This window comes from Fonsecaea monophora, assembly GCF_001642475.1.
Source record: "Fonsecaea monophora strain CBS 269.37 chromosome Unknown Scaff5, whole genome shotgun sequence".
Classification (NCBI taxonomy): Eukaryota; Fungi; Ascomycota; class Eurotiomycetes; order Chaetothyriales; family Herpotrichiellaceae; genus Fonsecaea; species Fonsecaea monophora.
The window spans coordinates 591,260-616,661 of NW_019173936.1; the positions used below are offsets into that span (position 1 = coordinate 591,260).

At 51.2% G+C, this 25,402-nt stretch overlaps 8 protein-coding genes across 8 annotated transcripts; 3 read left to right on the forward strand and 5 right to left on the reverse strand.

The window, feature by feature from the left end:
- Nucleotides 1-332: 332 nt before the first annotated feature.
- On the reverse strand, nt 333-3,706 carry AYO21_01466 (hypothetical protein; the record flags this gene model as incomplete). Its single annotated transcript, XM_022651449.1, has 2 exons — nt 333-3,254; nt 3,305-3,706. The coding sequence occupies 2 exons, from the start codon at nt 3,704-3,706 to the stop codon at nt 333-335; spliced, it is 3,324 nt and encodes a 1,107-aa protein (XP_022516422.1).
- Nucleotides 3,707-4,041: 335 nt separating this feature from the next.
- On the forward strand, nt 4,042-4,885 carry AYO21_01467 (hypothetical protein; the record flags this gene model as incomplete). The annotated part of the gene is made up of 3 exons (XM_022651450.1): nt 4,042-4,123; nt 4,329-4,441; nt 4,493-4,885. 3 exons carry the CDS (start codon nt 4,042-4,044, stop codon nt 4,883-4,885), a joined length of 588 nt encoding a protein of 195 aa, XP_022516423.1.
- A 202-nt stretch (nt 4,886-5,087) lies between these two features.
- AYO21_01468 (hypothetical protein) lies at nt 5,088-6,170 on the reverse strand (the record flags this gene model as incomplete). The annotated part of the gene is made up of 3 exons (XM_022651451.1): nt 5,088-5,815; nt 5,866-6,099; nt 6,155-6,170. The coding sequence occupies 3 exons, from the start codon at nt 6,168-6,170 to the stop codon at nt 5,088-5,090; spliced, it is 978 nt and encodes a 325-aa protein (XP_022516424.1).
- Nucleotides 6,171-7,182: 1,012 nt separating this feature from the next.
- Nucleotides 7,183-8,727, forward strand: AYO21_01469 (hypothetical protein; the record flags this gene model as incomplete). The annotated part of the gene is made up of 3 exons (XM_022651452.1): nt 7,183-7,376; nt 7,436-8,343; nt 8,462-8,727. The coding sequence occupies 3 exons, from the start codon at nt 7,183-7,185 to the stop codon at nt 8,725-8,727; spliced, it is 1,368 nt and encodes a 455-aa protein (XP_022516425.1).
- Nucleotides 8,728-9,743: 1,016 nt separating this feature from the next.
- AYO21_01470 (hypothetical protein) lies at nt 9,744-10,734 on the reverse strand (the record flags this gene model as incomplete). Its single annotated transcript, XM_022651453.1, has 3 exons — nt 9,744-9,761; nt 9,822-9,986; nt 10,093-10,734. 3 exons carry the CDS (start codon nt 10,732-10,734, stop codon nt 9,744-9,746), a joined length of 825 nt encoding a protein of 274 aa, XP_022516426.1.
- A 1,067-nt stretch (nt 10,735-11,801) lies between these two features.
- On the reverse strand, nt 11,802-15,563 carry AYO21_01471 (hypothetical protein; the record flags this gene model as incomplete). The annotated part of the gene is made up of 2 exons (XM_022651454.1): nt 11,802-12,320; nt 12,375-15,563. 2 exons carry the CDS (start codon nt 15,561-15,563, stop codon nt 11,802-11,804), a joined length of 3,708 nt encoding a protein of 1,235 aa, XP_022516427.1.
- A 2,461-nt stretch (nt 15,564-18,024) lies between these two features.
- AYO21_01472 (hypothetical protein) lies at nt 18,025-19,437 on the forward strand (the record flags this gene model as incomplete). Its single annotated transcript, XM_022651455.1, has 1 exon — nt 18,025-19,437. The coding sequence occupies one exon, from the start codon at nt 18,025-18,027 to the stop codon at nt 19,435-19,437; it is 1,413 nt and encodes a 470-aa protein (XP_022516428.1).
- Nucleotides 19,438-20,901: 1,464 nt separating this feature from the next.
- Nucleotides 20,902-23,635, reverse strand: AYO21_01473 (hypothetical protein; the record flags this gene model as incomplete). The annotated part of the gene is made up of 4 exons (XM_022651456.1): nt 20,902-21,043; nt 21,096-22,093; nt 22,141-23,345; nt 23,464-23,635. 4 exons carry the CDS (start codon nt 23,633-23,635, stop codon nt 20,902-20,904), a joined length of 2,517 nt encoding a protein of 838 aa, XP_022516429.1.
- Nucleotides 23,636-25,402: the final 1,767 nt, after the last annotated feature.

Sequence of the window (25,402 nt, forward strand, 5' to 3'; positions counted from 1 at the left end):
ATTACATGTCGTTGGTATGTATCTATGTAGAGCTCCAACCAACAAAGGCTTCTCCTCCAGTCTCCCTCGTCGCGCTTCGGTCGTAAATGTCAATGAAATCGCCATGCTGAAGAGATCAAGGAAACCTCCGTTCATTCATTACTGAAACGCAATGCCGAACGCAAATCCTACTGCGATACCATGTATTCCCGGGCCTAGACCGAGCTGCGACAGTGGACCATACATGGCCCTTTGTAGAAAAGCATCCAAACTTCCATTCAATAGCAGCAACAATCACTGGTAGGCAGAGCTTGTCACCACAATCTGTATTTCCCCGTCGCAAGCTCTTGTCTCTACCATATGGCACCAACATCGGCATCGAATCTTGCCAGTTCTTTTCCTGACTCCTCTACTTCCTTTCTCGCTTTCATCCTCATATAGAAAATCGGACAATCCCGGCTCGAGCATAGCACCTCAGAGTGCATACTGCCCTGGCACCGTTGGCACTGTGTCCACAGCCTGGCAAATCTTACTTCCAGTTCGCCGACCTTTTTAATCTGCTTGGTGTACAGCTCGCCGATGCGGGGACGACAGTTCTCGCACACCGCACCCTTGGATTCCTGGGCGCTGACGAGAGGTTTCTTGCAGCCCATGCATGTCTGTGTCTTTTTGGCGAATTTCATTAGTCCGCCAAGGGTAGGGGCAGCAACAGAGATTGAGCGTGTATGGTCGCCGGCAAGTAGGGAATTAGCACGTCGCTCACCGAGGATGGGCTCGAAGATTCTTCCCAGAGGGTTGGCGAGTTGGTTGTCCAGATAATATTTGGTGTCGATAGGGACGTTGTTCTCGAGCACATATATTGGATCCTCCGAGTTCTCGTAGTTCTTGGACCCGCTGGCGCCTTTCACCATGACATACGCTACACGGTCGCCCAGTGCTGGAGCTGAGCCTGCGTCGCGTTTCTTCATCCGCTCAGCTAGTTCCACATGTGCTTGTTTGGCCGTGTAGTCGCTTTTGCTAAGTGCTTTTGTAATCACTAGCATGCTGAGATCGATCTTGTTTTGTAAAAGGTTGGCAATAGTCTCCTTGACATAATCCTGCGCGCCATCTAAGTCTCGGTCGATCAAGATCTTTTTCAGAACTGTCTCAATGACGACTTGGACGAGACGACAGTTATCCCGTCGGACAGTTTCAATGCCTTTGCTGTCCATTTTGTCATGCTTCTCTGGATTCGTCCAGTACAGTCCCGCGTACCTTTTCTTGTTGATTAGCAAGTAAGGAAAGTAGACCTTTTCGAATTCCAATTTGATCGGTTTGATAAATTTTGAAGAGACAAAGTTGGCGGCTTCTTCTCCAAGTTCCATCGTCTTTCGAAGATCCTTCTCACCAAACTTGACCATGACTGAGTCGGTATCACCGTAGATGACCTGGGCGTCATGCGAATAGCCATTTGCCATTGTGTACTTTTGTTCCACCTCATGCTTTGTCTTTTCGATCATTTGACGGCCATATGCTGTGGTGCTCGATGCGATGGCGAGACAGGGCAGCTTTCCAACAGTGGCACCTGTGATACCGTAGACGGAGTTTGCAGATATTTTTAGAGCCAGTTGGCGTCCGTTGAGCACTGCCTTCTTGAATGGGTCTGTCTCTACAGCGAGTTCCTTCTTTGCACGCTTTCGTGCACTCAGCAATTCTTCCAGAATTTGACTAAGAAGTCCTTTGCGAACTTTGGCGGTGCAGAAGAGATCCCCATTGGGAGTGAGAATATAGTCTTCATCTTTTTTCAGATTGAGTTTTTCGATGATGTTCTTGTTCAATAGTGTGGTGTAACACAAATTGTGGGCTTGGATGATAGAAGGATACAAGGAAGCGAAATCCAGAGTAGCAACGGGCACATCGTAATATCCTCGAATGGGCTCAATGACCGTCGCACCTTCATACTGCTCATCGGTGCTTTCGTTTCGCAGATTCGGAATGACCAATTGCTGCTCTAGAGCTTTCCTGAAAAGTTGGCTGATGAATTTCACCTGCTGCCCTCGGGCGAGGAGGTAGTTGAAAGGGACACCTGTAACCCTGGCCATTTCCGTGTAGTTAACCAGGCACATGAGCTTGTCCATAAGTCGTTGGGGGAGGTAGGCATCCTTTAGACAGTAGACAGCCAATCGTCTTCTCGAATCTGGAGTTCCATTGTATAGCTCTGTGATCATGGTGTGATGGACGTCCTCCTTCTGCTCACCCAAGAAATGTGCACAGACAGAGTTCAGCGTGTAGCTGCGAAGTTGGTGGTCTCGTTGGACGAGCTGCAGCAAATCCAACTGAATTCGGCCATTGGTGTTTGTGGACTTCGTATCACGATTACCCATTTGCTTGCTGGAGAAGTTGGTGTCTTTGGCGTGGGATGCTACACTTTTCAGTCGTGACCAGTAAGGAAATTTTGTCAATTTCAGGTGTTTGGCCCTATCGAGAAGATAGGGGAAGTCGAAGTTTGCAATGTTGTAGCCGATGATGACATCGGGATCAACTTCTTCCAAGAATTGTCTCCATGCCATAAGCATATCAGACTCTGATCTGTGTTCGTATATCTTCGTGTTCACAATTAGGCTGCAGGTGTCCAGTACAAAGACATTTCGGATAAAAGGCTTCGACTCGCCATATTTTGTGACCACGTTTGCAATCTGGATAACGGGGTCTTGGTTGGCTTCGGGAAAGATGCCTTTGCGGCCAGCACATTCGATATCGAAGGACAGGATTCGAAGTGGTGCCATTTTTGCCCATTCCCCGTCATGTCCATGCGCGACAAGATCCCGATAGTGACAGTACGCCTCGATCTGGCAATTGGATTGGCGGTCATGTTGAGAAAGGACGTGATACTTCTGTGGGGGAACCTCAACCCATGACATTCCGGTGATGCCCGTATCGATCATGAAGCGAAGAACGTATTGGATGTTGTCAAAGGTCAAAATTTTGCTTTCAACGCCTTTCCACATCCCTTTATAGTTGGCATGTCCGTCCTCTATCGCAGTCCGTAATCGGTTGATAAACTTGGGGTCTGTCACCGTAATCTTGAGATAAGGGCTCTTCTGATTGCCCTGAAACCCAAACAGGTTTTCGCGCAGCACCATCTGCACGGAATGGATGGCGGGTTGATGTTGTGCCAGTTGGGCCTCGAGGTATGCTTTGTACCCTTCCACATCCGACCGTTGGAAGTTGACCGGCGCCGCCACATAGAGGTAATGAAGGAAATCAGTGACGTGGAGAAGGATGGAGTGGCCAGTCTGCTCTGGATTCAGCTAATGGTGGTTCAACAACACCGCGGTTAACGTACCTCCGATACACCAAACATCTTAAGGGCAATCTTTCCCCCTTGCAATGTGCCTTCCTCAATTTCGATCTGTTGAAAACGCAAAGGATCCGAGTCCGCGTTGAAGTTGTCCAGACTTGGTCTCTCCCACTGCTGGTCTTTCTCCGAATTGTTCTCTTTCAAGCCCGCAATGTCCTGTGTCATCTTTTCGAGAACTTCGGTTTCAAACTGGCTCTTGGGCTGCGACGAGCCCAGCTTTGATTTAAACCTATTTGGGCCGGGCTGTGACGAGTGGAAAGAGACATTGGGTCGGTCGCCATTTAGTTTCCTCTTCTTCGCCGACGGCGGGGATTTGAGGACGTTGTGGGTGTTGGTGGTGTCTGTCAAGACCCTCTTCTTGGGCTGATCAAGAACACGTCCAGGCATTTTCACGAGCCTGGTGTCAAAGACAGAAAGACTTGTGAATGAAGGGAAGATGGAGGTTTTGGTCGGAGGCTTGAAAGAGCAGTCGCGGAGAATCACTTATCAATCATTTGGGCAAGTGAGGAGTGACGTGAACGCGACGCGCTTTTCTACTTTGGAATTGGCGTGATATTGTGCAGCCAGACCGCCACAACCGCCGCTGGCTCCAGCGTCCCACACCCCTCCAAACATCTCACAACTCTCCTCTCACCCCATTGCTCACTCTCCAAAGCAATCGACGACGACAGATTTGGTGATTGGAACAACTTTATCGATAATCGTGTCTTGTGTCAGCAAAAATGGCGGATGATCTGCAGGCCGAACATACTCCCGGTTTCAAGGTGGGGGAGAAGAAGACGTTGGAGGAATATCAGAAACTGGGTGAGTTAACCTGCTGTCTACCACTCCAACAAGTGTCTGGATGGTAGACCGCAGTCACCATTCCGTAGAGAAGAATGACGAAGAAGACAAGATACAGGGAAGATATCTGAGACAACTACTGTGATCGCTGTTCTTTTAGAGTCCAGATCTGCTCCCTTCTCACCAGGCTTTGTGATCATACACTGACTTCCTCAACCCAAACCAGACCAAGGCGACGATGCCCTGAATCGGTGGAAGCAATCACTTGGTCTAGGCAGTGGCACACCGATCGGCGACCCGAACGACCCCCGCACATGCATCATTAAATCTCTTTCGTTGGTGAGTCCATCCGAACCAGAAATCATATACAGTACCTGACCCAGACCAAAGGAAGTCGAAGGCCGACCAGATATAACCATCGACCTGACTCAACCTGGCTCCCTCGAAACCCTTAACAAACACCCCTTCACCATCAAGGAAGGCTGCAAGTACTGCATGAAGGCCGTCTTCACCGTCCAGCACCAAGTCCTTTCTGGCCTCAAGTACATCCAAGTCGTCAAGCGAAAAGGTATCCGTGTCAGCAAGGACCAGGAAATGATTGGCAGTTTTGCGCCCAACACCACCGATAAGCCCACATATGAAAAGAGGTTTACCGAAGAAGAGGCTCCTTCCGGCATGCTCGCTCGTGGCCACTACGAGGCAAGTACCAGATTTGCTGACGATGATGACCATACACATCTCGAATTCCACTGGTCATTCGATATTGCCAAGGATTGGAAGTGATTGGGGGTTAGCCATCGTGGTGGCCCAACCCTCTTTTTTCCAGCATGTCGGCCTGGATCCGACGCTGTTGTCAAACGGGCGATACCCTCGGGCCTTTAGCAATTGAGAGTCATCTTGGCCGCGAGTTCGTCACGACTGGCTTGCGGGATTTTGCTGTGGATGTTGCCCCCAACACCAGCCAACACGTCAGATGACCCAAACACTAGAGAAAGTACTCAATGTGAGAACCTTGACCATCTTTTCCCTGCGTCTGTTGTTGTTGCTGCTGTTGCTGCTCGTTTCGATGTATGTCATTCTCCGGTGCTGCATCAAAGATATTGAAGTAGCGATCACCAGCATCACTGACTTCAAGAACACTCGCCAAATTCCCGCAGCGATAGCAATAGTTTGGAGCACTCCAGACTGTGCTAAGGCGATCGTCGTACAAAATCTGATAGCCTTCCTGGCACAGTTGATGGGCACGCAGGATATGAGACATGCTATTAACTTGCAGGAACTTTTTCACCACATCGCCTCCGAAAGTATATCCAGCTCCTCTCGGCGAGAGCGAAAACTCGTCTCGCTCCGGATCGGGGTCTGACCATACCAAGTCCGCCATGGGTCCTTCGTGGGGGATTTCTCGATATCTGTCAATGATTTTGATCTGGTCGATGGAGTGGATGGACGGAGAAAGGCCGCCGTGAACACAGAAGATCTGGTTATTGATGACCACGCTCAGGGTAAGGAAATCGAACATGTCGGTGAAATAGTGCCAAACATTTGCATTGCCGTATTTTCGTGCGCATTCCGTGTAGAAGCCATAAGATTGCGTGACGCCTCGTGATTCATGATTGCCTCGAATGAGATGGACGCGCTGGGGGTATCTTAACTTTAAGCAAACAAGAAGGGAAATCGTCTCGACGCTGAACAGACCGCGGTCTACGTAGTCGCCTGCGACAGATTAGCAACAGGGCATTGCACAGCATAGGGCGCACTCATACCGAGGAAGAGGTAGTTGGTGTCTGGACAAAAGCCCCCGATCTTAAAGATTTCCAACATGTCAAAGAATTGGCCGTGGATGTCGCCAACAACAGTGACAGGAGCCGATATATGGACCACATTGCTCTCCTTCATTAACATCTCCTTTGCTTTTGCACATATCGCCTCGATCAGGGATTCGGCGAGGAGGTTTTTCTTGTACAGTTGGGCGATGCATTCATCCAGGTCGATACTCGCTGTAGTATTTTGTCATTAGTGATATTCTGCCTGTAAGAGCCTCAGAAAACCTACCTGGTAGACCAGGCATTGCAAAAAATAAAGCAAGTCTGCCACTGGTGCCGCCACAAGTGTTGAAGCACGGGAGCAGGGTGTTCAAGTGGCTGCGCCTAAGACAAGTTCTTTGAAACGCTGCAGGAGTCGCTCCGCTCTGTCATGATGCCCGACTCTGGGGAAAATGCTAGCAATGCTGCAGACGGAGAGAATGTAGGGAACACGACATGAAGGAAATAGGGAGGATGAGGATGAGAACTCGTCGAAGAGAATGGCTGGTTCGGTCGCAGGGGTGAAGTTCGACGCGGCGGCAACGCGGCTTTCTAAAAGAAGCAATTGTTCACACTTGTTTCCCGCTTCTAAGATTCTCATCATGGATATTTGCCTCGCATTATTATGTACCACTTCCACGTCCAGCTTCCCGCCGTCTTCATCCATATCCAGCCATCGGCACCCTGGCCATATGCCATCGCCTCTCATACTCTCTGACGATGTCGCCTCTCCTCTGAAGCAATAGCTCCATAGCTACTCGCTTTCTGCGGCTCTACAACCTCCCAAGACCCTGCAATGAACCGTCGCATTTCGGGTACAAACAGTCCCGCTTCGTAGACCCAAGAACTCGTTTGTATCTACTCTCTCTCTCTCTCTCTCTCTCTCTCAGAGTAAGCACAGAATGACAAGGGTTTTCCCCTCTCTCCCTCTCTCTTCTGGGGGTTGCTGCTCCAAACGTATGAGAAAGCCCGAGGTTGTGTCTGCTCTTTGTTCTCTGTCGTCTGTGCTGTACCATGATATCCACTACTCTCAGTTCTCAGTGACTGAGATTTCTCTCCTACAGAGATGTCAGTTCGGCTTTGTTCCTTCCCCTTGCTAGCTTCGGTGGTGACTCTCGGTTTGCTTCTGTGCCTCGTGCAGCCCTTCGACATCAAAATCCCTCGCCGCTTTGAAGACTTGCTGTTTCACACTCAACTACTTCACATTCAATCTTAATTTGTTTTATTTCTTTGAAGAAGGACACCGGTGATTGCTCATCGTGACTTCCTTGACTCAAGATGGAACCTGGTCATCAATCAAACGTGCTGCAGTCGCAGTATGACAGGACGACAGATCCACGTTCAGGTCCAAGCCACCTCATGTTTAGTTACTACAACGGCGGAAACAGTCTGAGAGACAGTCACGGTGAAGAAAGCTATGACCACACCAGTTATCTTGGAGGCTATGGCGGCCGACAAGGTGGATATGTCCTGTGAGCGAAGCGAGAGCCTCCGTCAGACGACGTTGCCTTTTGACAATCTTCCCATATAGACCCTCGCATGGTACTCAAGCTGCCCAGTATCCCGACCAAAGAATGTGCTTCCAAGAAGGATATCACTTCGACCAGAGCTATATGTCCACAAGGTCACGATTTACGGGTCAATCGCAGTATAGCAATCGTGCTCAAGTCGAATTTCCAGCTAGCTTCTCGTCTCATATCCCAACGAGCGATTTAGGAGGACCACTGATTAAGCCATATCAGGGTGCGACTCATGAGCACAAAAGACCGGCATCACCACCAATCCCGGACGGACTGAATCAAGACCTCCCAACGCTCTCTCAGTGGAATGCTCATGAGGAATCGCGTGGCAATCTACCTCACGGATATGACATGCATTCGAAAGACAGTGTGCAAGCCCTCGGTTTCTCTGATGGTCTAGGTCTTGAGGCTGCACAGCAGTTCTCGCCAGTCCAACGAAGAATACAAGCCTTCGGCGCAACAATGGATGAGAATGACTCGATGGAAGCGCACCAACCAGTCATTGTCTCGAAATATTTCCGCAATAACAAGGATCTCACCTTCTTCAAACCAGTGCGCGAAACCAGACACTGGCACTATGTCAAGGACGATCCGGCGTTTGCAGATATCGCTACTGATGGGGAGATTGTAGCATTTGAAGAACTTGATCAACGTAAAAACGCCATTGTCTCAAGCCACAACATTGCTGGAGCTTACCGCCGCCCCTCGATCTCGGTAACAGCCAACGTTCACCAGCGCATTCAGACATTTCCACAACAGCAAGCGATGGAGACAGGCCTATCCATCGAGCAGGAAGAACGTCTTGCAGCTCTTGGAGTAACCGGGGCTCCCAAACCAGTTCGGTTTGCCATTCCCAAGCAAGAGGAGCAGCGGACAAGATCGAGGTCACCCGAAATGATGATAGGACAGCGGAACGAAGGTAAGAGCTACCGCCAGCGACATTACGGTCAAGGGGTCCAAGCAGTGCAGGCCCAAAATTGGCGGCATGACCAAGATCCAAGACATCGAGGCTCTCAAAGTGCTGGACAAATGACAAGCAGAGAGAGTGAGGGAACCGGTGAGATGGGACTCGGGCACGGTCAGGACAACCAGCGCCGAGGCAGAGCAGGCAAAACTGAAGGAAAGAGCAAGCAGCAGCACGCCAGCAAACCATGTGGGATATTCGATAAACATCTGCATCAGCACACTCCACGTCCTCACCCACCAAATGCTACAGAAGGGGAATCTAGCTTCCCCAGCGATCGATGACCATTCGAAACACACTCGTAATGAGGGCCCAGTAATCGCGACAAACGCCCAGTAAATCATGGTGCAATGGCACAGGCGATAAGAACAGAACCACAGGTTAAATTGACAGCAAGAAATGATATCGGCTTTCAGTCCCAACAGGGATGGCGATGCCCAAGAGGCGCACTCTTATGGCACATGTCCGTTGGAGTATGCGCTCTGGGGATTTACCACACAAATGCAACATTCAGGGACCAGTAGGCGACATCTCATACGTCCTCGTGGAAATTGGACATTGGCATGGAAGCCATCGGGCAGGGCAAATCAGAGCAGATCCCAGACAGACGGTTCCGTCTTGTAGCTGGAACAAGCAGAGGGGCAACAAGGAGGCAAGACAGACACATGGTATTCGCTGCGAGGACAGAGGACATTGCTTTGGTGGGAAAGGACGCTTCGCTATGTGCAGAGGAGCATCTTACAGCTTCAAAACATCGAGCTTGTGCGCCGTTTTCAATCCAGCATGCTCTCTCTCTCTCGGGGGCGAGCAGATCAGACCTGTTAGGGAGCGCAGCGTAATCGTCATCTAAGAAGACACAGAAAGGGCCCGCTAGAAAAAAGACAATACCTATGAAGGGGTAAATTACAAGATCGAGATTCTTCTCGTCCATGGACCCCCGAATTCCAGGGCCTCTTTAGAAGTGAGATGCTTGAATTCATCTTTGTTTGTTTCTGTCGAACAGTACCTGTTCTCTATGTCTTGAGATGCTGTACATGATATGAGGGGTCATGTCTGTCTGTTTTGGCTCTCCTCTTTTCCACAATTCTCAACTGACTGCTGCGCTGCTACAGGGATTTGGGAAGGGGTTAGTTTGTAGATCCAGGAGGCGCTGCTGGAATTGCGTCCGTTTGGATGAACCCTCGACTTCGTCATCCACGTCGAGTCTGAGGTGCTGTGACTGGACTGGAGGAAAGGTGGAACGGCCTTTACCCTGATTTCCTGTGCATGACTGTTGCAGAAGCCTACATTCACATTTTGGTTAGTATTTATTGTAATCTGTAGTGGCGGCGTTTTTCAGGGGACATCTCGCCATGCTACAGAATAGACATGGCCTGCCAACAACACTTTGAAGTAACTGCAACGCGTGTGAATGAGAGGGGGCAGAGCCTGACCTGGTGGTTCGGGAAGATCAGCGAGTCCGCAAGGACGACGTTTTCCCTCCTTCCGGCAGCAAATACAACAACCTCTGCGATGTCGTCCGGGGTCAAGGGCTCCACGCCTTTGTAGACGGCGTCGGCTTTGGCTTTGTCACCGCCGAAGCGGACAATGGAGAATTCCTAATAAGCCACGAAGAGGGTCAGCATAAAATCCAAATCAGCAGGAGCTTCCTGAAACTCTTTGGGCGAGCATCGAGAGGCGCGCAAGGCGGAGAGGGCCACGTACAGTCTCGACCTGTCCAGGATCCACCTCGATGACTCTTATGCGGCTGGCAATCAACTCCCTTCTAAGGGCATCTGTAAATGTTCTCACTGCGGCTTTTGTAGCGCAGTAGATACTTCCACCAGGATATCCCTCCCTCCCTGCAATAGAGCCGATCATAATGACGTCCCCTCTGCCCCCGACATCTTCTCCGTTGTCTCCCTTTTTTGCTTTCATGATGGGCAGGATGGCCTGTGTCATATTGATCAGACCAGTCACATTGGTCAAGAACATGATCTCCATGTCTTCAGGTCTGATGTCTGGCGCTTTGTCCATGCCCTTGACCAAACCGGCATTGTTCACCAAGACATCAATATTTCTAAACTCCACTGGCAGATTTCCCACAAAACTGCTGATTTCCTCAGATTTTGAGATATCCAACTTGACAGGCAAGACCTTTACCCCGTTACCGACTTCTTTGTTGATCTCCACGGCGACTTGCTTGAGCGTCTCGACCCGGCGGGCAGTAATGATAATCTTCAGATCTTCCGGGGATGTGCGAGCAAATTCCTGGGCGACGCTGCGGCCGATGCCAGAGGAGGCGCCGGTGACGAGGATAGTTTTGCCAGACAGGCGTTTGCCCATGGCAGACAAGGAGGAAGACATCCTGCGGATGGTTTGTATCGAGATCCCGAATTGTGGTCGAAGTAGAGAGTGCGAGATTAAGTGGTGCGGGGAAGCAGTTGTCAAAGGTCTGCGCGCTGCGGCTGGTAGGAAGCTGCGTGTCAATACTGAGAGGGCAGAATAAAGGTGGGAAGGCATGTACAGATAGACCTGGGAGAGAAATACGTGAGAAGCAATAGAGGTAGACGAGGATTAAAGGTGCATTGGAACTAGATGTTGTTGTTGTTGGTGGTGGTGGTGGTGAGATTCCCGGAGTTGTTCCCGAAGCGGAGAAGCATTCTCGGCACCACTACAGTCTGTCTGATCCTGTCTCGTCCTGTCTGTCACTTGCTGTTCCTACCAACCAGTTGTTATTTTCGGCAAAAAAGGAGCCGGCAGCCTTGTGTGAGAAATCGACGTGCTTGTTATATAAGTATTGGTCTGATCTATACGAGAAGATGGTCCTGTGTGTCTGAGAGAGTTACGATAAACCGAACAGGGTAAGGGAGAGCGCGTGAAAAGAGAGCACAAAGCACAAAGCCGCCCGTATCCAATCCACAGAAATGGCCCTCAGTATTGATCCGTTGTAGGCGCCCTCAGTTCTGACCATTGCTGGACCATGCTCATCCTCCACTCGCCCATTCAACGAAGCCACAGGACGCCGCTGGATCTGGAGGAAAGAACAGACTCCAGCCCTCACAAGCACAACAGGATCCCCAATGTAACCAGATTTCCATATGCTCACAAGCATGCAGAGCTTCGTTAAGTTGACGTGGGCACATATCTCCTCATCCAAATCCAAATCCAGATATCGTCGTCATAACACCATATGATTGCCATCATTATTCCCAGACCATGCGCCGATTGATTCCGCGTCCGCCGAAGGTCCACACATTGTGATGCAGGACATAGGATGAGATTTACTCATCTACGAACGTTGTTCTTTTGCTGCGTTGGGTTGGGGGTGCTCCGTGTAACCAAAGCCCGTATCGTCCCAGAGAAAAGATACTTTTGTTCCAGACAAAAGCAGGTTGTAACACTAGATCCACAACAATGCGCATCTTCCCAGTTCACAGAAATCCCGATTCGGACAGTAGCCTCGCGATTTTCTCTTCTTCTCGCTCGCGAGGCTCGACCTTGAGACTCTGGGCGAACATGTCATCATGGGAGTCTCCAGCATTTTTCATGTTGTCCGAAATCCACTCCTGTAATTCTGGAACCGGATGGAGACTATAAGGCACGTTTTGATACTGCTGGATGTCTCGAATGACCTCGGCAGTCTTGGTCCGTTTGGCAAAATTGATCAATTCGGTGTTCTTGGTAAGTGACGGGATTCCATCTTCAATGAACGTCAAGTCGGTCAGGTAAACACCCAAAAAGGGGATACATGGCGGAGTTGCCTGGCGTAGTGTTTCACGATAAAGTGCAAAGTTCTTCGAAGATGCTATCAGATTGCGCATCGACTCGAGGATTGCGTTTGTCTTTGGGTTAACAGCATTCCAGGTTCGACTCAGTCGGACTATATGGGCAGTACCCAAAGCTGAAATTATGGCTGTCACGGCCGAGAAATTGTTCAGGACACGGCATTGCTGTACAGTATATTAGGACCAGTGCAAAGTCAATACAGGCGGGACACAACTCACCTCAGCAATCAGCACAAAATGCTTGATGATGACCACTCTTTTCTTTACCTCTGATTGACCCAGAATCATGGCCGAGACCCAGTTAGTCAATTGGTTTGAATGTAAGATGAGAGCTTGCACGTTCGGAGCAGTATCACTGCTGCTATCCGACTTGCTCTTCCTCTCCCACGTCTTGGCCAGACATTCAACAGGCTTGATCTTGCCATAGAGTTTCGATTCAATAATGGTCAGCTGCCGCGCAAATTCTTTGGGATCGATATCCAGAAATTTGAGCTTCTTCATGTTCTTGGGCAGAATAGGAGCCGGAGCGGAATTCGTGAGAGTCAACACAAGCTTCTTGGACAAAGCTTCTCCCCCTTTCAATCGCTGTTCGATAATGGTTGTCAGAGCCTTTGCGAGCGGAATCTTTGTCGTGGTATATGTACGGTCCGCAAAAGCCAGCATTCGCTCGAGCAATGCCTGACTATTGCCATCGTCGGCTTCCATCCAATACTGCTCCAGCCACGACTTGAGAATGTTCAGGACTCTAAATCTTGCTGGCTTCTGCTTGTGTTCTTCCCAGATGGAATACTCGTCACGATTCAAGCCGGCAGGTGGCTGTAGGTTGAATCGCCTTACCAGAAGCTCAAAGAGCTCTGACGCGGAGGTGAAAGAACGATAGGTGAGCAAGAAGGTCGTGGTAAAGGTCGTATCCGGTCGATCATGTCTAGTAAGCTGTTCCACAAGTCCAGTGAGCGTGCCGCTTTTGACTTGAGGAGGGTCGTTTTTCGTATCATAAGTAATTTCATCCGCGTGGTCGAGTTGCAGATACCATGGGACTTCGTCTACAGGGTAGCTTGGTTCAATGGTGGCTTTGACGGGATTCAAGTCCGGCGGTATCTGTCCAAAGAACTGCCTTGCTTTGTCCTTGTTGGGGGGTCGACGTAATTTGTCTGTCATGGGATCTTCACCAAGTGTGTATGATTTTGACTGACCAAGATCTGCCAGTGCAGGGCGCAAGTTTGCTGCATGCTTCGAATCGGATCGAAGATGGTGAGTCTGATAAGTTTCACCTCCATCGGTCACACGGTTCTCCCGCTTGTTAGTAGCCAGCGCAGGGTTTAGCGTGGTGGCAGGTAGCAATAGTTCCAATGCGTAGCCCACGTTGGCCACATGAGTGTCAAGCTGCTGGCAAACAGTTCGAACGTTGCTAATCCGGGTATCCAACGACTCGCCACGCACTTCAGCCCATTCATCTGGGAGGGGTGTAGTGATAGCCTGACAAGTGGCCACCAATTCGCCAATGGAATCGTAGGCCTTTTGCTTCTGAGATCCAAAATCCACCAGTGATGGTTTCTGAAACACGTTCCCTAGCGCAGAGAGATCGATAGACTCAACATAGGAGACCCACGGCCGAAATTGTTCGAGAATCATGCCCGCACCTTGACAGACCGCATCTCCAATGGCAGATAGTCTCGCAGGAGTGACAATCTTCTCGGTAAGTACAAGGACCTCCTCAAGACGACGAATGGCGGCCGACAAACCCCTCTTCGAATCATCGATGTGTCGAAGGAGGTTCGCATCGAGTGGTTCCGATGGACGCCAACCGATCTCATCATTGGAATCCATGAATGAGACTTCATCCAGATTCGTTTGGGAGTCAATGTTGTTGTCCCGCCAGCTTCCTCCAACAGTACTGCCCAATATAAACCCCGGAAACAACCGTGGGATCTCTTCTCCTCTCTGCTGTCGGGCCACCTCTACGTACCCATATACCCCATTCATCACACCATCGGCTTCTTGCAAACATTTGGTCAACGCGTCAGGCCCTGGCCAATCGGCGGCGGCGATATGTGACGATAGGACGAGCTTTGAGAACTTGGACATCATCTCCCGAAAGTGAGGGTATAGGGCCTTGTTTGACGAGATTATAGATGGGTTTCCCGAGTGATTATCGGTGGTCCCTGATCCTGCGGCCAACAGCAAGCGAAGATGGTCTGAGATGTCTTCTGCCCTTCGAACATAGTCTGCACGCGCTCGAGTACGAATTGCATGACGATAGGACTCGATGGCGGTGCGCATATTCTCTACCAGGCTATCCCATGTGACTGCAGCGACTCCACCGTCGTCCAGAAAAAATCGGGGGGTGGGGGATTTGGAAAGTTTCGGCGGTAGCCCTACGGCAAATGAAGTCGAGCTAGTCCCCAAGGGAGGCAATGCCAGCGACATGTTGAGGTGAGAGTCAAACGTGTTGGTGAATGGATTGGTTGCTTGGCTTCCAAGTTGTGTGGATGAGCTTAGGTTGAGTGAGTCCATGGAGGTTGAGGTTGAGATGCTGGCAGAAGTCATAGAACCGGACCCTTTCTTGCGTGAAGACAAAAAGGATTGTTCACCGTCAGCCTCAGAGGCAGACCCATCGTAGTCTTCTTCATTCTGCGCGTACCCTCCTGCCATCATCTCGGGCGGTGGCCTTGTTTGTTCTGGAACGTGAAAATTGTTTCGATCACGCGGTCCGCTCTCGTCCGAACTTGTTGGTGTTTCCAACGGCAATTCCATTGTACTGACGCCGGTCAGCGTATTGAAATAGAACAAACGTCCATCTGGGGTCGCCTGCGGAACCCAAAACGCCGCCTCTTCCTGAGCCTGGGATGCACCTTCAATCGGCAAATCTGAGTCCTCGTCTTGAGTTTGTGCGTCCGAATCTTCTTCCTCTTCATCATAATCTTCCTCGGTGCCGGAGCCGGTCTCGCTCTCGTCGTGGCCTCCTATACCCGCCTCATTTAATTCATCCAGATTGGTGATCTCGGCGGTGTAATTGCTGGGGAACCAGCCCCGAACATCATTGATAACGCCATCCCACCACCCACTCTCTAATTGAGTCAACACCTGGATTATATCACCCTGGCGAAAGCTCAAGCTGGTGTGGTCGTCGGCTTCATAATTGTACAATGCGCGGACGAAGATCGGGGGGGGAGGTGGAGGAAGGTCAGTGCTGGCGACATAGCTGTTCATAGCAGCCTGCTGAGCACGGCGACGTGGCGAGAGGCCGCTCATGCCCGCGTGATGGACGCTTGAGGATCTCGAACGAGACGTGGTGTGGGAAGGTCGACTCGGTTCGGTATATTGGAAGGCGGCGGCAAGGACTGAGCCTGACTTGGCTGAGGCACCTTGCGATGTCGAATCTTGTGTTCCCCTGCGCGAGGTTGACATTGCAGCGGTAGTTCACCGACTTTCGAGGGAGGGTTGAAGCGCCAGATGTTGCCTTTCGGAGCGCAGCAAGGCGGACAGGCTCTGCATGTTCGAATGCTGCGACAACCCGTGGACCAGCGGACAGGAGACTAGGCAGTCGTTGGTGGAGGAATCTAGAGGACGGCGATGGTGACAGCGTCGTTACACATGAGACCACCTCGATGGAGGAGACAAAAGATCTTTCTAGGGTTGTCAGAGGTCAATGCTGCAAGATTCTTGAAGTTCTGCGGTCTGTAGAACGGTGGACGGAGGACGCTTTGCAGTCTCTTGGTTCTATGCGGGCGTGTTGGGCTATTGGTTTATTGGGAGGAGTGGGTGGAGCAAGCAAGGGTTTGTATCGGCTGCCCGATTGGATGTTTCGTGATGGTCCGGAGGGGCAAAGGCAAAGACGCACCAGCCTGTGAGCCAGACTCTGAGGTCGCCGAACAAAGGTCAGAGCAACAGGCTGACTGGCCCGCTCGCTAGCGGCTATCTGCAAGAAGCTGTTGGTCGAGAGAATGCTGCCATCTGGGAGGTGTGCCTGAGGAGGGCGGAGCGTGGGATGAAGGAGACGATTGTCAGGCCACACAGAGAGGAGCGCAGTCGTATACTCAACCGAAAAGGAGAAAGGATGAGACGAGCACCAGGAGCACTTAGCACTGGCGGAGGAAGTGAGTTCCCAAGGGTTTAGGGATTAAGTACCTGCTACTCGTAAGTTAGGTATGTACAAAGGAGCCGGAAGAAGTACTCGGTGCCAGTTTTGACTCTTGGGGGTGCCATTGGTGTCGACTAGGTACTTGTGATGCCTAACCGAGCCTGGGTGTCATTCTCTACCTCTCACTTTACGGAGTAACTTTCCACTTGTACTCGGTACATATCGAGATATGTACAAGTACCTACATACTGTGATACTCCCCCTCCTCTCCTCCTCTGCCTCTCCCTGTCCTTCTCTCTACCTCAGTCACTCTCTCATTGATGTCTCTTTTCTCACCTGCAATTGCCGCCCTTCGCCGCCTACCACCTGAATTATTGTCCCCCTGGACCCTCCTCGCCGCATCTGATATAGACTGGTCCAATTCGGTTGCCTTCGCCTCGCCCACCCGGCAAGCTCCTAGTGACTTCCTTTATCCTCGATTCAGCTAACACACTGTGCGAGCCCAGCACCACGCGTTGAACCCGCAATCCACTTGATGCTTTGCCCAGCATCGACCGGCACAGCTGCTTGTCTCCCCGGTATGCTCGCGCTGGGTCCAGACGAGGACTCGGAGAAGAGGGGGTCAATAATACGAAGATAAACCTCTGGCTCGTGTCCATGACGCGTATTCTCAGATTCACATGCATTTCAAGTCCTCCTGCGCCAATCGAACCTTTAGGTTTCCGTTCGTTTCCTGCCTTAAGAGTTACGGCACAGCAAAATCTGGAGGTGGCTGAGCTCATAGCGCTGACCGGACTTTGCTGTACTGTCAACTGTGATACAAAGTAACCTTCGCACTACAGTTTCGGGAAATGTACGATCAGCAATGAGAACCTTGTGTATTTTCTCCTCTACCAAAAGACCATGTCGTCCGGGCCTGAACAAGTTTGGCTCATATCATCCGTGGCATTGACTATTCGTACTCGAAGGACCTGGAGGGGCACTCATCTCGCGAAACTGGGATAAGCGTTTTCAGGGGCTTCAAGATACAAATCGCGTGCCACCAAAGGTTAAATTACGAGACCGCTCGGGATGCAAGGATCCAAGCTTCGCGTCCATTTCGTGGAGTAATCCTTGGAGGAACAACGGACGCTGGTCTGAACCGTGTTGATAGAGCTAGCAGACACAGTCTGTGTCAGTTGATAGACGACATATCCTTGCAGATGGAATATATCCTCAGGATGTTGATCAGCCTCCCATTTGGGGTTGGAAAAGACACTTCCACAGTCACTTCGTTGTTTGAACTGCTGAAAGATGGAACAAGCCTAGTATTATTGCGACTTCAGCCGTCTGCGCTCTTCGGTCAGTCGCCTAAATCCGCAGGCCGTCGTTGTTCAGCGCCATCTCGCCATCTTATCAGGCCTCCCCTATACAGATCCCTCAGCATATCTTGAGGGCGGTGATCTCCCCCGATCTCCACGAAATGTCTTCCTTCTCCAGCCAGACTCGGGGTGCCTGAGACGACGGACCAATTGCCCCTTGCGAGTCTACGACCTCATGTCAGTCTGAAGGGAGCGAGACTTGCAGTCGGCAGATTATGGAGCACCACCCGCTCAATCACGAACTCACCACAAAACGCCACTGTGCATGTGTCAGGCTGCCGAATCAAAGTTTGATATTGCAACGGACCCGGGCTGGGGACTGAAAGGCTGTCTAGGTCCATCGAGTTGTTTGTGGAGACGGAATTCAACCGCAACAAATCCCAGCTGTCTCTTCTTGATCTGCGCGTCGTTCGACAACCTGTCGACGATGCCTCCGGTCAGCCTCCATGCAGGGGTAATCGGCGCGGGCATGGGAGGACTTACTGCGGCAATTGCCTTGCGTCGAGGAGGAGTCAAAGTCACCATCCTCGAGGCCGCAACCGAACTCGGGGAAATTGGAGCCGGCATCCAGATTTTCCCCAATGTATCAAGGTACCTCATCCGCTGGGGTGTGGACGAGATCATTGGCGAGAATCTAGTTCAAGTGGACGAAGTGCGGACATGGGGCGTCAATGGCAAAATAGTGACGAGGGTCGATCCGAAACGGGTTCACAAGTTCACCGGCTTCCCACATTTGATTGCTCGGCGAGACCATCTACATGCCGGCCTTACAGAGTCGGCTCGCCGCCATGGAGTCGAAATCATTGTCGGAGCCCGGGTTCAGAAGCTCGAGTACACAGAGAAGTCAGCGACGGTCACTACGACCAACGGGGATTCCTACACATTCGACATAGTGGTGGGCTGCGACGGCATCAAATCCACGATCCGACAACATCTCTTCCCCGAAGTCAAACCTCGCGCTCCATCCAAAGTTGCCGCTTACCGGGGCGTGCTCACGTATGAGGAGATCAAAAGCAAGGCTCCTGAAGCAGCGTCGATCTTGACTAACACAATGGACATGTGGACGGGGCCAAACGGCTACATAATGACCTACCCACTCTCCGGAGGGAAAGAGCTAAATGTGGTCACTTCATTTTGCAAGGACTACTACGTTGAGAAAATGGAGGAAGTCGACATTGACGAATTCAGAGGATACTACAAGGATTACAGCCCGGCCATTCAGTCCATCATTAAACTAGTCAACTACACGCAACGGTGGCCCTTGCTTGTCATGCCTCCAATGGACCGGTGGTCGAACGAAGCCAGAAATGTGGTGCTATTGGGCGACGCTGCGCATTGCATGCAGAACCACATGGGCCAAGGAGCAGGCACAGCGATGGAAGATGGTGTCTTCCTTGGTCGTGTTCTGAGTGAAGTTGTGCGTGGAACGCTGACTGTGCCCGAAGCGGTGACTATCTATGAGCAGAAACGGATTCCCCGAGCTTGGACCAAACAGCAGGTATCTCTGGTGTCGGGCGACTTGAACATGTGTTCTGACGCACAAGAGCTGCTCAAGCGGGACGCGTCATCCTTGCCAGAAGCCCAGGGCCTCAAGGATGGCGTGGTCAAGAGTCCTTTTCCTGCGCTTCCACCAGAGTATCGGTCGTGGCAGATGTTCGATTCGCCGGATAGCGTACCCGGAATCTTCTACTACGATGCTGAAGGCGATGCAGATAACGCGGCGTGTGAGTTCCTGCAGGCCAGGGATCGAGAGGCCGGGAAGGTGGATGAATTGACGATGGTCAGTGACGCTTTGAGGAAGAAGTGGTGGACAGCCGTCGATTTCAACGGGATCCGGTGAATGAACGACTCTATATCGAGTTCGTGGTCGAACGACAATACATCTGTTTCTTCCCTTTTTTCACATTGGACTCTTTCCTGTCCTGTGCTCAAAATTGTCAGTCAGTCAGTCGACCCGACTGCCCTTGGGTTACAGCACATGCCAGATCAATCATCCGAATCCACAGCATTCAATGCCTTTTTTATCAGCAAATCTTTACGAAGCTATGAGATATGACTCCGAACAACCAGAACAAGTCCAGTATCATTATAGTCAGGTCGCGGATGTCGAAGGCCGAGGAGGGGATCGCACCGCACCCATGGGTAAAAAGGTGGTTCTCAGCCTTGCTCTCGCAGATCTGCATATATATGTCCTTCCTGGTAGATAATATATGGTGCAATGGCACACAAACCCTCAATTATCCCACCTTTACCGACGTTAAGGATCGTCGCATCGTCATGTACCAACGTGCTCGTACACGGTCCTTGGGTAATCCATGCTAACGGTTAGCTGGCTCAAAAATGTTTATTTTGTCGCAGTATCGTGGGACCTCTGACCCTGCCAGAAAACGGACGTGGAAAGTCGCATATTGTAGTGTGTACTCGTTGACGACTCACCCTCCACGCTCATCCTGCGAAGAAGGGTATCCCTTGGTTCTACTAGAAAGAGGGAGCAAGGGAATAAGGAAGAAGTGGCCTTGATATTATAGCCCGATTCCCGACAAGAACCGCATGCAAGTGGCATCATCCCTTATACCCGAGCAGGGAAACAGATCATCTCAAGGTGTGCAACACTGGTTGATATCATTAATTAATTGCTTGTGTGTGATCTCTTATTTCTGCCTGGCTCTGAAAGTATCATGCAGAGCTGTGAGCTGTGCCATGCTCTGCGCGACTCAAAGCTCCCAAGTGTATCCTACTCCGGCGCACCACTTCCGCCCATGTCACTAGTGTACAGAGGTAAGAATAATCAAATCACACAATCGGCCGTGTCTCAGTCCTAAGGTTTCAAAAAAAAAAAAAGTTGCAAAGAGATGAATGGTCATGAGGCCAGGAATTCCTGCTGGCCGTAGTGGACGCTCAAGTCCGTCCTTTTTGTTTGAGCGAGAAATGTCATCAGTAAATGCAGATGGGTGGGAGTCTTGCATCCGGTAAGCGCACAAGGTATCAAGCGGAGAAGATTAGATGTTGTATGTGGTTCGTGATGAGATCGAGTTCAAGTACGTTGCGCACTCAGATGAATGGTGCTTGCCTTAGCCGCTCAAGACCATGGACGGCCGGTCGAGTGTCGAGGGGGACCAGTGTCTTGAAGGAGGCGGGTTGATATGCTGAAAAACAAGGCTTCTAAGTCGAGTTGATGCCGTGAAGTGGACGAACCGCCATGCTGATCAACGCCGTGTTTCTCCCGCCCAAAAAAAGCCACCGTTCGCCATGCAAGAGGTAGAGAGGAGTAATTGTGCCGACATAAGTCACAAAGGAAATGGTTTTAATATGCTGCTTCCATGCCCATCAGTGCCTGGTCTGACACTTGTGGCATGCCAGTGACGGGATCCAAATGCATCTCATCGACATATCCAACGAGAGCTTGAGCATGGAGCTTGAATGATTCACCCATGGTTTTCGAGATACTGTGACAGAATTAAAATCAACCAAGCATCATGGATAGGAACCTCGACTTACCCCCAAACAACCACACCATCCAACATGGACCCCCAGACTCGGGCAACGGTAGAGCTCAAACGTGATCCATTTGAATCGACAGCGTCATCGTCAAACAAGCCCCGAACTTTCATATACATGGAGAGCTCTTCTTCTGTAGCTTCTTGATCGTCGTGCTCGATGCGATAGAGCCATAGACTGAGTATCGTGATCAAATCGAGGCCGCAAAGGGGATGCTCGATGCTCCAGTTGGTCGAAGATGTCTTTGTCACCCAGTTGATGCCTTGCATTGCGACGATCTCCATGCACTCGTAGCATTGCTCGATCACCTTGATCATTTCCTTGGTTCTTTTGACGGCGTCTCGGGACAACGTCATAGCCCCTGCAATCTCGTACGAGTTGTGATATCGCAATGCTTCTTGGACGTTCTTGAGGTCCACTTCGAGGAAAGCCCTGGTGTTTCGATATACGGCCATTGAGTTAAAGATGAGTGGGTGACTCTTGTGCGGAGTGCTCAATGGGACGACGATGGTTTCCGGTTCGCAGAGATCAAGTGATCTCTCCCACGTTTCCAATGCAATTCGGATCTTCCATTCCAGAACAACGTCCTGCAACGATTCAAAGCTTCGCCGGAGATTCCAAACCTCTAAAAAGAGAGCATTGATCATTACACGAGTTGCAAATGCGCTGTATCTGGCGGCATCGCCCTGGAAGAGACTATCGTGCGCCTCTCTGACTGTGATCGTGGGCGAAGCTGCGAAGATGTCTTGCCAAGAATCCTCATCACTCGGTTCGATATTCCACAAAGATTCAGACGAAGGCAGGGGTAATGAATCGAATTCATTGAAACTGATTGCTGGAGTGTGATTGTAGGTCAAGGTCAACATCCCAAAGAAGATGTAGACGGCATAATAGGTTCTCCTGCAGCCTTCTTCGTTGACCCATTCCTGGTGGGTTGGTGGTGTGCCAGAACGTGCGTCGATCCGTAGCTTGAGTTCGTATTTGTTACCAGCGACCATCTATGAAAAATAAGCATGCATTTGCGAGACATTCGGTAAGCACTTACGTTTGCAAGCAGGCTTTTGATGGAACATGCCCACTCCAAGCCTTGGGAGCCACCGCTCCAGCTTTCAAACACCATGTTGAGAAGTGTACTCTGCATCGTCCAGAGTGGGCATTTCCGCGAGTCGAAGTTGTCCTTGTTCTGAAGAAATTGATTGACAAGTTTCTTAGAGCCGTGGTGAAGCAGATAGGCTTGTTCCTGGTCGAAGTTGTACAGGGCGCCAATGGAGAGAATGGCAAGGAGAAGAGCCGGTTCAGTTGTCTCGGGCCGGAAACTGACAGGGTGAAGGAATGGAAGATGGTGGTGGAATAAGTTGAAGTATGTGGTGAGGTAGAGGTTGATAGAGGGCAACGAAGGAAGGGAAATGTCTCCTCCTAGTTGATTAGCAATCATAGCTCTCTCATCTTCGTTGTTAAACTGTGGAGCTTTGGGTAAGGAAAGGGGTTGGGCTGGACCAGGCGACTTGCGATAATTCACTGGCGAGACGGGACCGGTCATTGACGGAAACGGCGAGAGCGCATTGGGCGTATGGGTCCCAGAGACGGGGAAGGTGTCTGCAAGGCCAGGAAAGGCAGAGGGCAGAGAGGCGCTGAGCGAGCTTGTGCGTTCCATGATGGGAGGGAGCTGCGACTGATGGGGATGTATTGATCCCATGTGGATGTACGGCGGCTGTGACAGGTTATCTTGCGACGACATGCTGGACATGGAATGCGCCTTGGGCTCCGATGGGCCCTGGGGCATGAAGCTGTCCCAGGGCATATGGGGTAGGCTGTTGGCGCCACCGAGATAGTCGGACGATTCGAGGAGCGAGCTGCGGTCTGGGGAATAGCCGGGGATTGACCCTTCGCCGTTGTTCAGATGACCGTTCGCTGCTGCGGCCGCCTTGTGTTGGAAGTCTGTCATCAACATGGCGGCAGTTTCAAGGTCGAGCATACCATCGCTGCTTGCCTCTATCTGCTCCAACGTGCCAGGATCGATGGTGATGGAGGGCTTGGACGGAGCGGTAGCCGTTGAGGGCGCCGCTTTCGTCCCTGCGCCTGCACCTTTATCTGTACCTGTGGTTGTACTCGACTTCTTCTGCCTTCCTTCAGACTGTAGAGGTACACCGCCATCCTTCGCATGTACGGTTCGGTCGTGGCGTAGGAGCAGATCTCGGCGGACAAAGGTGCTGCGACATTTCTGACATTTGAAGGGACGCTCCTTGGTGTCTGTCAAGGGATGAGAAGTTAACAAAGAGTCAAATAGTAGATAGATTGTTGATGGCGGGGTTGGATTTCTCCTTGGTGCCCCACGTCGCAACAACCGAAAAAAAAGTTGGTGACTTACGCGACCGCTCGTGTCGACTCCTGTGTTCGCTGCGACTGAAGGCACGATTGCAGTACTGGCATTTGTACTTCTTTTCGGGCGCAGAGGCGGCTTTTTTGGGTGGGAGGGCTGTCGTCGTCGCGGCTGCGGCGTTGGCAGGCTCAACAGCAGTAACAGCGTCAGACTGAGCCATGGTGGATGTAAATTAAGGGTTAAAAGTCCTCCGACCAGGCGCAAGCCTTTGGCTCGAAAGTGAGTTGGTTCAGAGGTGTTGATATCGTCGTGATCATTCCGCGTGGGATCAGCGCACGCTCGAGTTCGAATTGAGAGAATGAGTGAGAGGTAGGATTTGAGGAAGGGTTGGCTGCAGCTGTGGGCTCTCTGCAAGCAAGTGCTGGCTGGGTCGCTGGGTTGGTTCGCACGGTGACTTGAATGGATTCGTCTCCGAGACTCGATTGGCGAAGAACGCCAGTCAAAGTGGATCACGTGTGTATGCGTGAAGTCTGTGTCGAGTATCAACCGACCTGCAGCGACAAGCTGCCACGAAGGTGATGGAAATTATAATACAGCCGTCGACGAGATAACGACGACGAAGGGTGTGTTGGTACAGCGCAGGGGGGAAAGAGATGTGTGCGATGAAAAGAAAATGAAAACGGAGGAGGGGCAAAAGGAGGGAGGGAGTGAGGGAGGGAAAGGACGGAGGGGAGGGCTGCTCTTGGGGGGGAAGGCCTCCAGCTCACAAGAGATTCCAGGCGAGGGCCCAGGCATCTCCCTCAGCCCATGATCCCGCTCGGTGAGAACCCTGAAGCCCCTGAAAATTACTACATTGACCAGCTCATCACTGGCCGAGGGGCACCCGAACAGACCTGAACGGACCCGCGCCATTCCCAGCTGGCGGGTCCTTGTTCCCTTCCTCTCCCTTCCCACACAGCTTCGAGGGTGCCACCCTTCGAGAAGAGACACTCATCCATCCACCAAGTCCCCATCCCTCCTTCAAGCCACTTCCCCGGCAGTCTACGACAACAAACCCATCAAACCGGCCTGGACTCTAACGTTAGGAAAGTTAGTATGGCCTCTTTACTACTCCTACACCTCTCATTCCCTGCGGAAGACCACTTTCGAGATACCGGAGTGCTGGGAAAGCCCACTTCAAGGCCTCATCCCTGGCCCCGAGATACTGGTCAATTTGGCCACGGACAACCCAGAGCCCATCCCACGAATGGCAGCCGAGTCACGGCGCACATCCTCAACCTAGAAAGAAAGTGATGGTAAGTTGACCTCCGCCGTCACGAGACACATTTTGCAGGCAAACTGCCCATTTATGGTTACAGAGAAGGCGTCCGAGTTGCGCTCACCACACCCTTCGAATGCCATCCTGCTGGATGGGTTGATGTTCCTCAGGGCTTGGGAGGTGACTGATTCTGCTCTAAGCCCCCAGCCACCTCACCTTCACCAGCCATCTCTCGAATCTCACGGCCACAAGCTTCGGTCCGTACCCACGCTTGTGCCGTTGCCCATGCAGCGTCACGCCCAAAAAACGATGCTCCCAGTCACAACACCTCCTACATCCACGCAGTTTCTCCCATTGGACTGACTCGCGAACCAATTATTTGCTTATGGTGGTCACAACGGTGAGAACAGGTGGCCACTTAATCGAATCAACGACTGGCATTTGTTGCTCCGCGCAGATTAAGTCAATCGTGGCACCAAGTAAAAAAAAGTGGGAAGAAAACAAAGTGTCGGATCGTCAGCACTTAGAATCTTGCCTTGGCTCTTGTTCCTGCATTTTCCCTTGCAAGTTGCAGCTCCTTGATCTCATGGGAGGGGGACGCGGGCTTCAACCACGACGTGGAGCTCGCTAACCACGTCTGTTACAAGGATAAACCCGTCTGACCACTGCTCAGAGCTGAGAAATGGACAAGATTGTTAATGTCAGACGGGCATCCCCTTTCTCTGACGT